Genomic DNA, 15299 nt, shown 5'->3' on the forward strand with positions numbered 1-15299 from the left:
ACTCCTATATTTTAGGTATATATCTAGATTCGGAGGGAGACTTATTAGACTATTACTTTTTAGACGTAGCGTATATATAAAGAGTTTCTAGGATATCTATATTCTTAGTAAGAAGCGTAGTAATACTTATATTATAAAGAGTATAAAAATCTAGGCTTTCTAGATAAGCGCGAGAAGGCTTCCTAATCCTAGTTAAACGGCGTAATTAAGGTTAATTAGTCTAATCCGATTATTATATATCTAATTCTCTAGGCTACCGGGAAGCTACCTAAGGTTCTACGAGAACCCCTAGTTTATCTACGTTAAAATAAATACTATATTCCTCCTTACTTTATACCTCTATACTATTTCTAAAACTACCCTTTATTTTAATAGGTTCGAGAATCGATCGAGTCGGAGAATCCTTAGACGGAAAAAAGCTTTTATCTATAACTTCTTCTATAGTTAGCGAGAGAGGAGAGGAGGGTCGGCGAAAGAACGAGAACTAATAAGATACCGGACGAGGTAACGTAGAGCCTATTAGTATAGGAATAGGATAAGCTAGATCTAAAGGCACGCCTTTAGTATAGAATTAAGGAGAACTAGTATTAGTATAATTAGGTATAGACTTATATCTACGTACTAACTATAAAAAATTAATAGGAATAAACCTTTTAGATAACGGGTTATTATAAGATCTCTTATATTAATCACTATAATACTATTAAGTAAGATCTAGCTTATAAGCCGGAGTAGGTAAAATAGTCGGAGACGGAGACTTATTAAAAATAATATTACGAGATCTATCTAACTTCTTAGTACGTATATTATATAAAACGTAATATCCTCTCTTATTATAGCTTACTAGTCTTACTTCCTCTATATAAGGATCGAGCTTAGTATTACGTTTTTCTTTCGGAATTAGAAACTAATATTAGTAGCCTAAGGCTCGTAGGTTTAAAAGATTAGGCTTTCTACTAAAAAGGGCTTCGTAAGGAGTTATCTAAACCCTACTATAAAATAGACGGTTTATCGTATAGTTAATATCTTTTAGTAGTAGACCCTATAGGTATTTAGGTAGCTAATATTCCGCTATAATTATAATAAGAGGTTTAATAAGATAGCGATTCTTAATTTTAGCTATACTATTTAGCTACTTAGTATAAGGAGGAGTCGGATCCTAAATAACCCCCTAGTTTACTAGGTATTCGGCGAGTGGTTTATACTTAGCCGTATTATCACTATAAACTCTCTTAACTATATAGTTAAGTTAAGTCCGTAGGTAGGTCTCGATCTATATATAGTATTCTATAATCTCTAAACGAGACTTAAGTAAGAAAGTCTATATAAAGCGGGATATATTATCTATAAAAGTTATAAAATAGCGCTCTCCTCCGTATAAAGTAATAGAAATTAGACCCTAAATATTAATATAGAGTATATCCCTAGGTTTAGTGTGAATAGCCCTTTCTTTCCTAAAGGGGAGGGTATATCCTTTTCCTTTAATATACGGTATATAAGGGTAAATCACTTCTATACCTAGAATTAGGCGTATACTCTTAGCCGAGGTTTCTATCTTTCTTACCTTAGCCTCGCCGGTATAATAGGCGCGGTAATAAGCTAAGTTAATAATAATAGGTTTCGTATAACGAGAAATAGAAACTATAGATATAGATACCGGAATAGTATATTAAATTAGATTCACTTCTAGTATAGTATTAAGCCTTTCTATACTAAGATAATTTAGCTAATAATACTCGCCCTTAATACTAGTATACGTAATCTTAATTCCTTAGCTTAGTAGTTTTATAACCCCTTTTTTAAATAGAGTAGTAATACTATTTTTATCGAGATCTAAGATAGAAATTAAGCTAGACTTTAGAGCTAGAGTAAGCTACACTTTTTTAAGACGAAGAGTGCCTAGACGCTTATTTATACTTATAGAACTTAATTATACGATTATATTACTATAGCCTTTAGTATAAAAAATATTACTAGTCGTAGTTCGTATAGGAAGTATATATTTACGAAAGCTATTAAATATAGACCGATAAGGTATTATATAAGTAGAAGTACTAGAATTAAGTATCTAACGAGTAGGATTATTTCTATTAGAAGTGTATTAACCTTCCTAAGAAATAGTTAAACTAATAGTATTAGAAAAAAGGTTATTATACTTAAAAATAGGATCACTAGGTAGTATAGAAGGTCTAGGTAGTACCGAAGGTCTAGGTTATATAAATATAGTATTTACCTAAGGTCTCTACTACTATTAAGGAGGAATTATAACTATCTAACCCTAACTATTAACTATACTAATTATCTAACTAGGTATAGGTATAGGAACTTATTAAGTTTACTATAATTACGTAGGTTATTATATTTATATAGTATTTAACGAGGTAGGTCTTAAAGGATATCTCTTAGTAAAATAATCACCTATAGTATTATAATATTTATAATAAATAATATTCTTACGCTTATATTATTATTAACCTTACTATTTTCTATCCTTTTTCTTACCCTTATTATTATTCCTAGAACCCTATATATTCTTATCCTTATTACTAGCCTTATTATCCTACTTCTTACCGTTATTAGAATTACTAGACGAGGACTTATTATCTTTTAAAGTAGAATTAGCTAAGTGCGAAGCCTTAATACTAATCTTATAAGCCCTAATAGTATTCTTAGACTATATAAACTCTCGATAAATCCGATCTATCGAGCTATTAGAGATAATTATATTCTAGATAAAAGCACTATAATAAGGGTTTTCCGAGATTATAGAAAGGAAGAAGTAAAACTTATACTATTTATAAATATTACCCGTAAATTCCTTTAGTTTACGGAGGGCTTCCCGGAAACGTCGTATAAAATCTTACGTATTATTCCCTCGGTATCGAAGTTAAGTAAGCCTCTACTACTATATAAAGATAGTTTAATAAGAGATAATAGAGTAGTTTTTTTCTAGAACGTCTATAATTTCTTAGGTATCTAAAATATACGAAACTAGAGATAGTAGAATAGATTTAAGGGTTAATCTAATATATAGATAGATACTAGAATTCGTCCTATCCTAGATATCTTTCTCTTTATTATATTCCTATAGTATTAGAGTATTCGAACGTTTAACTACTCTAATCTTCTCCTTCACTAAGTTACTAGGAACCTCCTCCGGTTTAAACTTAGAACTAAACGTAAGTATTTAGCGAATTACTATTTTAGAAGCGTCGAGGAGATCGGGAGCTATAGGTTTAGGAATAGACCCTTTAAGAAACAAAATATAACCGGAGTTAATAGTCCTAAGAGCCTTAAGAATGTTAAATTTCTATACCGAGAAGTTACTCTTACCCTTAAGCTTAATAATAACTTTAGAAATGCGGAACTCCTTTTCCTTATTAGAAGTGGCCTTAAGGAGATCTATGTTATCGACTTAGCTAGGAGGCTTATTATTAATAATAAAAGAATGATTATATAACGGGGAAGGCGATATAATTAATAGAAAGAAGATAAAGTCGTTAACCTAGTAGAAAAACTTACTGTTAACACGTAAAGACTATCGACTTAGCATAAAGGCTTATCGTCGAGAGTAAAAAATATCGACTTAGTAGGAGCTTGTTGTTAACGAGAAAGAGATACCGACTTAGCGAAAAGCTTGTTGTTAGCAGAAAAGAGATGCCGACTCAGCGAAAAGCTTGTTGTTAGTAGAAAAGAGGTGTTGTCGACTTAGCGAAAAGCTTGTTATCAACTGAAAAAATTGCTGGTAGACGAAGCCAGCAGAAGGGGTGCATACGGACCGTAAGATCACAAGATGTGCGAAGCAAGGTGCTTATAACCTGATAGACAGGACCAGACTCTACGCTACGAAGAGAGAGAGAGACTGGAAATCCTGTATTCGTCTGCGGAAGAGAAGAAGGGAAGGAAACTATCTAGAAGAAGGAGCTTCTTATAGCACGGCGAGGAAGGAGGAGTCACCTGACTCCAAACAATAACCAAGACCCTCAATCACGCGGCCTACAGCGAACATCGAAAGCTTTACCGCAGCGGCCTCTAAGATGGTCCCCACGAGAAATACTCCTGCCCCAAATGCCATGGCTTTTGGACGGCCGAGTCGGTCTGCGAGTGTGCCAGCAAATAGAGAGCCCAGGGCGGCGCAAAGAAGAATGCAGGATACTAGGATTCCATGGATGGCGGAAGAGTGCTTTCCAAATTGCCTGGTGAAGCTGTCCATGATGGTGACCGGCCCGATGACACTAGTGTCCATTCTGCGAATGTGAAAGTCTGTTAATATATTGTTTGTCGAACTTGTCGTAATGGAATTGCCAGGTCAACAGACCCTAGTAAGAAACCCCCGAAGGAGCAGAGCATGCTTGCAGTTGTGTACTTCGCAGGACGAAACCGAGCCCATGTAGGCATTCCAGCCCTGAGAGTCATTCTGGTAGTTTAATGAACGCCTTTCACCTCGATCAAAAGAAATGTTATCGAAAACTGGTAGCGCGTTCGTGAATCCCAAGTAATAGTGCTTGATCATAGTCAAGAAATCTTAGATACTCAAGGCGGGGACGATATTTATACTGCATTCTTTGTCTTTCGCCAATGAAGGATGTTAGTAGCAAACATGTCTGACAAATGCTGATTTACTTCATCCAAAGTATCATTTGGGCCTCAATTGACAACGCTGGAGCATCAGGTTTTACACGCGTGTGGCGAGCCATTTTGGGAGATGGCATTGGACTAGTCTTAGGCTAGCGCGTATCTTTTGCCCTTTTCGGATGCGGCACGTATTCTATTCCTTTTCGAGACGTCTACTTCATGCATCAAGTAGCCTCGAAGGTCTTGTATATGAGACTGTTGCATCTTAAGAAATTAGTGAGATGGCTTTCTATCTCTGACCTCGCCTCTCTTTTGTCAACCACTCACCTGCCCTCCTTTCTGTGATTCATTTTCGTAATTCTAGACCCGTGTTCATGACTTGCTCTCGTTTGTCTTAGTTTGGTAGGATACCTTCTGCGCTGTTGACGTCGGTCTACTGCATAATCTGTTCTAGAGATCGTATCTTGTCCTGCGTGCGGTATCCAGTCTCTCTCTCCAGAGCACTCAAAAGTGCATAGCAGCGCATCCTTCTCGAAACATCATGAATGTGTTTCCCCGCTTAATATTGTTAGCAGAAATAGGCTAATGACGATCATGTCCAGTCATCGACCGACTTACCAAGATATATTGGTGTGATAGCAAAGCAGCGAGTACTGGAAGGCAGCTCAGAAGAGGCAATGTTGATGACGGATGTAGCATTTTTCTGCACCGCAATACTCTACAGAAGGTTGGTTAGCGAATCCTGAGAAGTGAGCAATGCCCCTTACCCAACAGTCATTTGACAATTCACGTGTGTTCCCTTCTGCATGAAGCAGGATCTGGGCTGCATGAAACCATAGCATTGCAGCGGCTGTTTTGTTGTTAGCATGCAAAGCCGTCGACTATATGCATTTTGTAGCTTACCTGAAGCAGGCAGAGGAAAGAAGATTTTTTGAATTCCATCATCCGATACTTCACCATATGCTATACCGCGGAATTCTTCCGTGGTAGCTTCATACCACTCCTCGATCTGATCTTTCAGATTTTTTCGGTCTGATGGCGACCCATCACTCATGTATACAAGGTTTACAATATGGCCAATCAACAGCATCAAATAGTTTGCGAGGTGATCTTCCCTGGCTCTTGCGCCTGGTTTCGAAATGTTCCATCTTTTGGGGTCAAATTGAAGGGACTTCTCGTTGCTTAGAGCGATGGTGATCTCATGGCGCATATAAACGAAAAAGTTGGCTTTGTCTAATCCATGAGAGCTGGCTGAGATTCCCCGGGTGATGATCAAATTCATGGCACCTTTATAATGGGATTGGTGGGATGTTCGGGATGCCCCTAGAGCTTCATAGCTACTCAATAGCATAGCCGCAGTCAGCGCATCATTATCTGGCTCTTCACAGCGTAGCGCCGCAATCATAAAATTCAATGCCTAGAGATATTGGTTAGCAAGGGGACGTGAAGGCGGATTCAAGAGGTACGATGGAAGGTACTTCACCATAGTATCGGGAGGCGATCGGGAGCCAGACTTCGCCCGAGGCTAGGAGTGACAGATGGCGGGCTGTAAAGGCGCAAATGCAGTGGAGCAAGAGATCCGAGTGTAAAGCACGTCTAGTAACCACTCTTTCGTATGTTTTATCGAAATCGAAGACGTCCATCCATGTCGCTAAGCCGGCACGGAAGGTGTTGAGCAAGAAGACTACCTCATCGTTCAATTCAACCGATATACCAGTACTGACTAAAGTTAGATTCGATGACCGAGATGACAGGGGTGCCTCAGTGTCCAGATTGAATGGTGTTAAGGAGCGGGACAGCTCGCTTGCACTCCCGTTGGATGTAGCCGACGGCAGCAGGATCTTGGAGGTTGGCGCCGAATCGGATTCAGGCCTATCTCCGGGTGTTGAATTCATAGAAATCATGTTGCTCCATGCTGACTGGGTGATCAATTCGGACGGATGGCATTGGAGACCGAGTCGCTCACAATTTGAACACACTGGGGATTTTTCGTCGCACCGAGTGTGCCTGGCTTTGCAGGTCGCACTGCCTTTTGTCAGTAACATTCTGCAGCCTTATGGCGACTAAACCACGCCACTGACCACCCTGAGTTTGCCCGTCAATCAGCTCGTCATGATTCATCCCGTAAATGAAGGATCGCGAACCTGTCTTCTTCCGAGGGCCACCACGCCTACTGCGGCTTGTACGACCTCTACTTCTCGAATTCATCTTCTGCTTTGCCGGGTTCGCAGTCAAACTGGTTGTCTGCTCCTAGTTATGACAAAGAAGTATCGAGGCTCTGATTTGGCAGAGACGAGACGAGGCAGGGAATCTTCCCCGCTTCCCCAGGATCTACCTGACACCTCAGCCTGAGGTGTCTATCTCTTTTGATTCAACCTCTGATTTTCCCCTTTCGTGACAATCTTCATTACTAGAGGCCATTACCTTGTCTAAATATTGGCCAGTGATCGCATGAACTCCTCCCAACCCCCTTTTAATTGGGCCAGCCACTTGAAACAGTGGCACATATCCCCTTGACCAGGTTCATCGTCCAAAGTGCCGCGTGAAATCTAATCTTAGACTTAGGAGTCATCTCTTTTACGGTACTCTGGGGGATAGTAACGCGTCGACTTAAACGAAGAACGGGCATTACTGTCGACAAAGGGAGAATTTTCGGACGAACTGGAATCGACTCATACCCAAATGATGTGGATGAGTCTTGATCCATGGAAGAGGCGAAAAAGAAGTCAATATGAGCCGATAGGATCCATGTTTCAAGCAGCTGTCACGCCCGTCAGTGTGCATTTTCACATGGCTTTGATGCAACGAAGCTATTGCCCCGGTGTTACGATCCAAGTACTCCGGACAGAAGGAAACCAAGTTTATACTCGCCGATTGAGCTTTCACAAATGGGTAGTATGAGTATTGCATTTGTGCCTTGTTTGCCAGGAATGTAATTAGAGTGTGGGAAGTATAATCTTGATTCTGGTAGACGTGCGCTATATTAACCCCTTGATGGAGCTCTGAGCCCCATTGCCAATGAGCGATTTTGTCAACTGAATATTGATGCACAGGACGACCAGTTATGATTTGGAAGACCCTCTTGAGTTTTGTGGCCGTATTGGCACATACCTTCTCAGCTCTAGCTACTCCAACGCTCGACCTTGAGCGATCGAATCAATCAAGCGACAGATATGTCTTCGCTCATTTTATGGTAAGTCTCCCAGCACAAAAGGCCCATCAAAATCGGCAATTCCCTAAATAAATGTATACAGGTCGGCATAGTAGGAAACTACCAACTCGACGACTGGAAAGAAGACATGACAATCGCACAGTCTATCGGCATCGACGCATTTGCTCTTAACTGTGCAAGCATAGACAACTACACGCCAACCCAGCTAGCACTCGCCTACGAAGCGGCCGAGCAAGTAGGTTTCAAAGTCTTTATATCTTTCGACTTCGCCTATTGGAACAACGGCGACACGGCAAAAATCACCGAATACATGCGGCTGTACGCCGGCCACCCGGCGCAAATGCAGTATAGAGGAGGTGCGGTCGTGAGTACATTTGTCGGAGACAGTTTCAATTGGGATGCCGTGAGACAGGGCACGCCACATCCAATTTATGCTTTGCCGAATCTTCAAGATCCAGCGGAGGCGTCTACGGGTGCTGCTCGGAGTGCGGATGGGGCGTTTTCGTGGTTAGCTTGGCCGACGGATGGGGGAAATAGTATCATTCCTGGGCCGATGACGACAATTTGGGACGATCGATTCGTGCATTTCCTTGCTGGGAAGACTTATATGGCCCGTGAGAACTTCCTAATCTGGTCCTGGGTATCTGATCGTGTTATGAACTAACTTGACGACAGCCGTGTCACCCTGGTTCTCGACACATTTCAATGTCAAAAATTGGGTGTTTGTCTGCGAGAATCTGCCGACTCTGCGATGGGAGCAAATGCTGGCTCTTCAGCCAGACCTAGTAGAAATAATCTCGTGGAATGGTAAGCCAATGGGAGCTTTCATTTAAATTGTGGAGACTAACAAGTAAATACGGAGTAGATTATGGCGAATCCCACTACATCGGCCCATACTCGGCCCACCATAGCGACGACGGCTCTTCTCAGTGGGCAACTGGAATGCCCCACGATGCCTGGCGCAACCTGTTCAAACCATATATCGCAGCCTATAAATCCGGAGCCAAGACTCCTACCGTGGTAGCAGACGAACTAGTATATTGGTATCGACCAACCCCAAAGAATGTGTGGTGCAGGGGCGATTCTCTCTCTGCACCAATGGGCATCAGCATGCTCAGCGACAGCATCTTCGTCGCAACTATGTTGACAAGCCCGGCTGTGTTGACCGTGCAGAGTGGATACAACGCGCCCGTTAGCATTACTGTTCCAGCGGGGATCGTGACCTCAAATGTGAGCATGGGCATCGGTACTCCGTCTTTCACGGTGACTCGTGATGGACAGACGATTTTGAGTGGTCAAGGTGGACTGGATGTTAAGGATAGCTGCGTTCATTACAATTTCAATGTTTATGTTGGATCGATCACGAGTGGGATTTATGGTGAGAGTAACTCGACTGTGAGTGCTTAGACAGCTTTTGTCAGAGGATGAAATTGGCCGATGTCATTGTCGGGTATTTTCATGAGAAAATGTTAGTGCTCACTGCCCACAGTATGTTTTTCACTTAAGGCTTCGTGATAGTCCCCGTTGTGTATAACCTATAAATCCTTCGCATGAGCCTACTATGATAAAAAGGCACACAATTGAGCGGATGATTGTGCCCGGAATGATCGGCATAATTAGGGATAAAACTAAAGAGAGTTCTCGCTTAAGTGGAGTTCAGTACGGAGTAAGAATTTTCCAGTTGGTTCGCTAGAAACATCGTTATTCTATAAATAACCTTGGTAGATAGAGCGACTTGAACTTCAACTATGTACCTTGTCGATACAGTCCCCCCCCCCCCCCCCCCCCCCCCTCCCCCCATGGTGTCGTTCAATTATGGTGCATAGACAGCTCCGAAGAAAAGGAAAAGAGAGCTTGTCTTTTTAATAATGATATCTACAGGTAGTTTCATATAGTCTCTAATGTTATAACTGACACATAGCTCGGTAGTTGCCTGTATATTGGCAAAACACTAATGATATTAAATTCTATCAAAGACGTCTCGCAGAAGAAGGGTTGTCGCCCCTCTTCCTAGAAACCAAAAGGTGGCCACGTGAGGCTCATAGAGAACACAATAATAAGACACAAAAGCAGCCTGGAGAAATACTCGCAGGCATGGGAGTAGCGCCCAGCTGGAATGTTGGGTTGACTCAAATTTCAGCCATCAGAGCGGCACAGCGCTCGGCAGTGTCCTTGGTGCTAACGTAAGACATACCGGCGACATTGTTCAGACCAATCTCGGCGAGAGTCGAGCCTAAAAAGAAAATGTTAGAAGAAAATGATCTTGATCGAATATATCTGAACGTACCCTCGGAATCATAGGTTGGCCATCCCAGAGTGGTCAGTCCGCTCTGGGGATTAGCAATGAATGCGGCCCAAGCCGAACGCATCTTAGCCTGCAACTGGAGTTGGACATCAGACTCGGGAATGCCGGTGATCTCGGCAGATTCTCCGAAGATCATGTTGAACTCGACGCCGTGGTAGGCTCCACTAGTGGGGTAGAGACGGGTGTTATCCCAGTCGGCGTTGTATTGGAATCGCCAAACAGGGGTGCCACGGTCAGCTCGGTGTTCGGCTTCAAGGTTGGATGGGCAGAAGAAGGTTTGCATGTTGAAGTTATCCCATGCCTCGTCTGTCAAGATCGATCCCTGGGCGTAGCTGGAAACCTTGTAGAATCCTGCTTCATTGGCGCCGTGTCCGACCAAGTAGGGCTATTTAGGGAAAGGGGTTAGCAGCTACATCGGAATATCGAGTACGCCCAAAAGGCAGGAGAGTCTACTCACAATACGGGCGAATCTTCCCTGCTCCGAAAGAAGAGTGTAGTCCTCAAAGACGGTGCTGCCGTCGACAGTGGGCTGGAAAGCGGGAGCCTTTCTTGCGGGGTTGGTGACAGGAACCTTCACGGAACTAGCAGCGGTGAGAACGTCAGTGGCAGTCTGCTCTCTCATGCAGGGCAGGACATCTCCTGAAGACCCGCAGCCCAACTTCTCCGAGACAGTGTACCAGTGCTCTGATGCGGTTGTCTGGTTATTAGTGGGGAAGCTGAGGGCTGTGCCGGAGTGCGAGATGATGCCGGCGACGAGGGGATCGGTCTCGTGGGCGAAGGCCCAGTAATCAACAGAAGCACTGCCGCAGGACTGGCCAGAGATCACAATGCGGTCCGGGTCACCTCCGAAGCCCTTAATGTTTGCCTTGACCCACTCAACGGCCAGACGTTGGTCCATGAGACCAAGGTTAGGAGGGTTATTAGGGAGGCCAGGGAATCCAAAGATGTTCATACGGTAGTTGGCCGTCACAACGATTACATCCTCTGCGTCAGCGAAATCGCCTCCATAGTAGAAGGGGGTGTTGGTGGCACCGTTTGTCCATCCTGGGTCATGCATTAGAACCATGTGGGAAATTCAAGGCTCGAGATCATCCACAATGAAAGGGGTAAGTGAACACTTACTACCACCGTGGAAATGAACATAGACGGGCTTGAGCTGAGTTGATTTTTTGGACCACACATTCAGAGTCAAACAATCTTCACTCTGAGTGTCATTGTTAATAGCACCGAAAGCCTCAAAGATGCTGTCAAACTGTGCAGTCTTGTCGGGATAGTCGACCAACTTCGACACCGAGTACATGCAGTTGCTGTCGAGTGTTAATTCCAAGATGCAGCACAACCTGAAACTTTACTCACTTTCCCTAGATTGAGATTAGGTTAGAGTATTGCACTAGAGACGCACTTGCAGGGGTATGTGATGTCGTACATATTCCGAGGCGATCTGAACACCGTTGGGGGTGTTGAGCCGGGGCGGCGCGAATCGCAATTGGCCAACGGGGGCTGGGCGTAGGGGATCCCCAGCCACTCGGTGACTCCCGCGTTCTTCGCTTCGTGGCCCTCAATCACTGCATCCGACCCAACAAGGGCCTGTTGCGCAGCAGCAACCGCTGCAAAGGCTAAGAAAGTGGCCTTCATGTTCTCCTTTGTTCCGAAATACAGAGAAAAACGAAGGAAGGAAAGTGGGAGAGACCGGAGATTAAAAATCAATAGACGCCTCCAAGCTAACTAATATTGCGATAGGAGAGAACCAAGTGGGGCGTAACGCGTAGAAGCCAAACGGAGTTCTGCAAAGACGTTTTGTGAATCCATTCATGTCCATTCAGGTCCATTCAGGTCCACTATCGCGAGTTGTTTAGCCCCCAATGGGCTAAAATCTCAATCGCCAAGAGGGATCCTGCAATTCTTCGATCACACGAGGGGGGAGAGAGACTTCCCCTGTTCCACGATTCAATAAATGCACATAGTCAATAATATTTTCGATTCAATCACAACCGGACGATGCTAAGTAGAAAATGGTATTCTATGGCCAGACAATCGATGGGATCCCAGATAGGGGCCACTCACTTTTCGTTACCGCACTGGTGATGCTGCTGATTGCAGCCCTCTTCGTCGCTATTCGGTTGGCAACGAGGTATTATATGAAGAAGTTTGGCTGGGATGACTTCTTTCTTGTCATTGCTCTAGTGGCATCGACCATGACAACGGTTGCTATCAATCTAGGTAAGTCAAACGATCATCTGGGGGAAGCGGCGATCTTTTTTCCCCACCAGCTGATCTTCGATCTCCAGCGGTGGTGAATGGATATGGCAGACACAAGGCGGAGATGGGAGAAAATGCACAATTAGCTTTCAAGGTATGTGCGCGGATGGTATCTCTGGCTGTTTTCAAATTCTCACAGTCCGGCAGTGGTTTTTTGTTGCCCAAATCCCCTACAAAATTGCTCTTGGCTGTACGAAAGCCTCGATATTGCTTCTGTATATTCGAATCTTCATCACCAAAAATTTTCAACTTCTGGCAAAGGTGTGTCTGGGTGTCGTTGGCGCTTGGACAGTCGCATCAGTCCTCGTCACAGCTTTTCAGTGTACCCCAGTCGAGGCTTCTTGGAACAAAACGATCAAAGACAAACGATGCATCCATAAGAATGCCTGGTGGTATTCATTTGCCTCGATCAGCACTTTTACCGACATCGTGATCGCCATTCTCCCTATCAATCCGGTTCGGCAGTTGAAGCTGTCGAAGCGCAACCGCATTGGGTTGTATTTTGTTTTCGCAGTTGGAGGGTTGTATGTTTTCACCTCACTTGATTTGCCCCTTGAACTGACCAAAATCTAATCTGCGATGAATAGTGTTTGTGTCACTAGTATCATCCGAATGGTTGCGGTAACGAAAACATCCACTGCGCTAGATCAGAGCTGTGAGTATTTACCTTGAACCCCGCAAGGACTCACTGGACAGAGAACAATCGCTGACAAGGCGACACAGGGGACTTCATCCCCCGTTCAACCTGGACTCTCGTCGAATGTAATATGGGGATTATCTGCGCGTGTCTCCCTCTGATGCGCCGGCCACTAAACTATGTGTGTCCGTGGCTTTTCAGGGGCTCGACTCGGGGCGAGTCAGAAAAATTCAGCTATCCCACCATTGAGTTGAGAAGTACAAAACGCCAAATGCATCTCCACGAGAGTCAAAGCCAAGAAGACATCTTACGATCGCCGGTGCGAGGCGAAGCGGTTTCTGTCGAGGATCGAGATCCGTATAACATCTCCATTACGACAGAGATTCACCAGAACGATGCGAGTAGTGGGAACGAGAGCTTGAAGGGACCTGATGGCCCGGTCGGAAAGCCGGAAGCCCATTTGGGGGTGGGATGGGTCGAGAGAAAGCCCGAGTATTGATTTGGACTCTGCAAGATGTGATTTGGTTTTATTTTCATTGGCCACCGCTGCAGGGATACTGTTCAAGGGCTCTGCAAGACATCCCCAACCTCCCACTCCTTGGCTCCTTGGCTACCCAATCTGGTAGAAAAGAATTTATATAAAATTAAAAATAATAATGTGATGCAGCCTGAGGTATGAGCCCTTCTCTTAAACAATTCAAGATGCCTAGGGCTCCAGGGCTCTAGGGCTTCATTCCAGCTTAGATCTCCTTCCCAATGTTTTGTCACTCGAGTCGGTCGCGCGTTCGTCGATACGCTTGGGCTGAATGGGAGTTGTGGTGCCCCGATGACCCACCAAGGATTCACGGAGCAAAACATTGATCAACTCGTTCGACAATTGGAATAACAAAAAGGCCAGAGTCAAGGATGGAGATCGATCTGAGGAACCTTTATCGCCTATCTTCCTTCCTCTCTCTGTCGCCCCACAAACTTTCCGATTTACTTCGGTCTCGGTCTCCCTTCCTATGAGTGGAAATGAAGTGGTTTGCACGAGCTATTGTGAGCCTGAGCCAGGAGAGCTGCGGGTGATCAAAAGGTCCTCTCTACCTGAGCTATAATAGCCATAAAGTAGATGCTCTACATAGGTTCTCTTCAGTTGTCAATCTCTGGGCGGCAGGGAAGATGAATCTCCCTACACATTTGAGACAGTTGACGCCGATGCGCACGGACCATGTGCTCAGGTACGGCGGGAAAGCTTGGCAATATCTCACATCAACTGTAGTGTCATGATGCTTTTGGTGTAGTTATGCTACGATTGGACGGGATCTGTCAATTCAAGAGTTATACAGCATAGAAACACCTCAGATCAGTCATACGCTGGAAATAGTTGCAGTCTGTGTAGTATGGTGGAGGCACTTTGAATCCATCAAAGTTTCGATTTGCAAGCGTTGGAACCATCAAGATGTGTTACTGTTTTTGTGAACGAAAAGCCATTCATGAGAGGTGGTATTCTCAATTTAGCGAGTACAAGCTTTGGAATTGGGATAGGATGTCTCAATACACAATGACTTGGAGTGAGGCAGTCGTGCATGGATTGTCAAGAGGATGAGTAAACAGGGTCGCTAGTCCGGTAGGCCGAGAGCTAGAGAGGGAGTTGGGAAATTGCAATGTGTGAGTTCGTGACAGAAATGGTAACAAGTGGGGATAAATATAAGAATCTGGAGTGAAATCAGTAATCCTGGGAAGTTAGCCTAGTGTGTTTAGGTCCGGACGAATGTCTGTGCAATTAAGACCATAAACCGAATGACTTTAAATGCGACGATTGCCTGTGAGACGCGGCCATAAGGAGCATCCCAGTCAGGGGTGTGATTCCCCGACACTTCTTTTTTTTTTTACTTTTTTTTAAAAATCTTGGTTTTTTTTTTTTTTTCTTTCTACCTATTGCAATATACGGAGTACTGGTATAGCTTATACCGTATATCATCCAGTTTGATATATGTAAGTACCTTTTTGCAACCACGTACATTTACTTTGCTTACTTTAACACGCATCGTTGCCCAGGTGGAGTGTCTATCCCCAGACCTGCAGGTGTCTCCGCATCCCCGCTCCTTCCCCACCATTCGGAACCCCGTCCCAGCATCATTTGACGTGCTTTAACTGTCACTCTAATCGTACTTTTACCAATACCCGGTAACATACAGCCAAGACAAAAGAACTTCAACACATGCGCATTTTGTCATTCGCATCCACCAAGACTCTCTCACCTATGGAGTACAGTGTACTGAAACCAATTATCTATCGACCTACATCCAGCCGATTTGGCGTGCACGCTGGCGCTTGGGCGGCTATCACAATCCTGTTTGAAGGCAGTC

At 44.1% G+C, this 15299-nt stretch overlaps 4 protein-coding genes across 4 annotated transcripts; 2 read left to right on the top strand and 2 right to left on the bottom strand.

Moving 5' to 3' along the window:
* Window positions 1-5008: 5008 nt before the first annotated feature.
* Window positions 5009-6479, bottom strand: N7457_007925 (uncharacterized protein; the record flags this gene model as incomplete). The annotated part of the gene is made up of 5 exons (XM_057178968.1): window positions 5009-5133; window positions 5194-5293; window positions 5343-5425; window positions 5479-5992; window positions 6054-6479. 5 exons carry the CDS (start codon window positions 6477-6479, stop codon window positions 5009-5011), a joined length of 1248 nt encoding a protein of 415 aa, XP_057027354.1.
* Window positions 6480-7639: 1160 nt separating this feature from the next.
* N7457_007926 (glycoside hydrolase family 71 protein) lies at window positions 7640-9154 on the top strand (the record flags this gene model as incomplete). The annotated part of the gene is made up of 4 exons (XM_057178969.1): window positions 7640-7768; window positions 7830-8361; window positions 8423-8554; window positions 8613-9154. The coding sequence occupies 4 exons, from the start codon at window positions 7640-7642 to the stop codon at window positions 9152-9154; spliced, it is 1335 nt and encodes a 444-aa protein (XP_057027355.1).
* A 722-nt stretch (window positions 9155-9876) lies between these two features.
* N7457_007927 (CAZyme family CE10) lies at window positions 9877-11687 on the bottom strand (the record flags this gene model as incomplete). The annotated part of the gene is made up of 5 exons (XM_057178970.1): window positions 9877-9980; window positions 10035-10437; window positions 10510-11096; window positions 11175-11359; window positions 11455-11687. The coding sequence occupies 5 exons, from the start codon at window positions 11685-11687 to the stop codon at window positions 9877-9879; spliced, it is 1512 nt and encodes a 503-aa protein (XP_057027356.1).
* Window positions 11688-12064: 377 nt separating this feature from the next.
* N7457_007928 (uncharacterized protein) lies at window positions 12065-12884 on the top strand (the record flags this gene model as incomplete). The annotated part of the gene is made up of 3 exons (XM_057178971.1): window positions 12065-12272; window positions 12341-12405; window positions 12459-12884. The coding sequence occupies 3 exons, from the start codon at window positions 12065-12067 to the stop codon at window positions 12882-12884; spliced, it is 699 nt and encodes a 232-aa protein (XP_057027357.1).
* Window positions 12885-15299: the final 2415 nt, after the last annotated feature.

The sequence above is a fragment of the Penicillium paradoxum genome (assembly GCF_028828445.1).
Source record: "Penicillium paradoxum strain IBT 22861 chromosome Unknown utg000007l_segment0_segment0, whole genome shotgun sequence".
Lineage (NCBI taxonomy): Eukaryota > Fungi > Ascomycota > Eurotiomycetes > Eurotiales > Aspergillaceae > Penicillium > Penicillium paradoxum.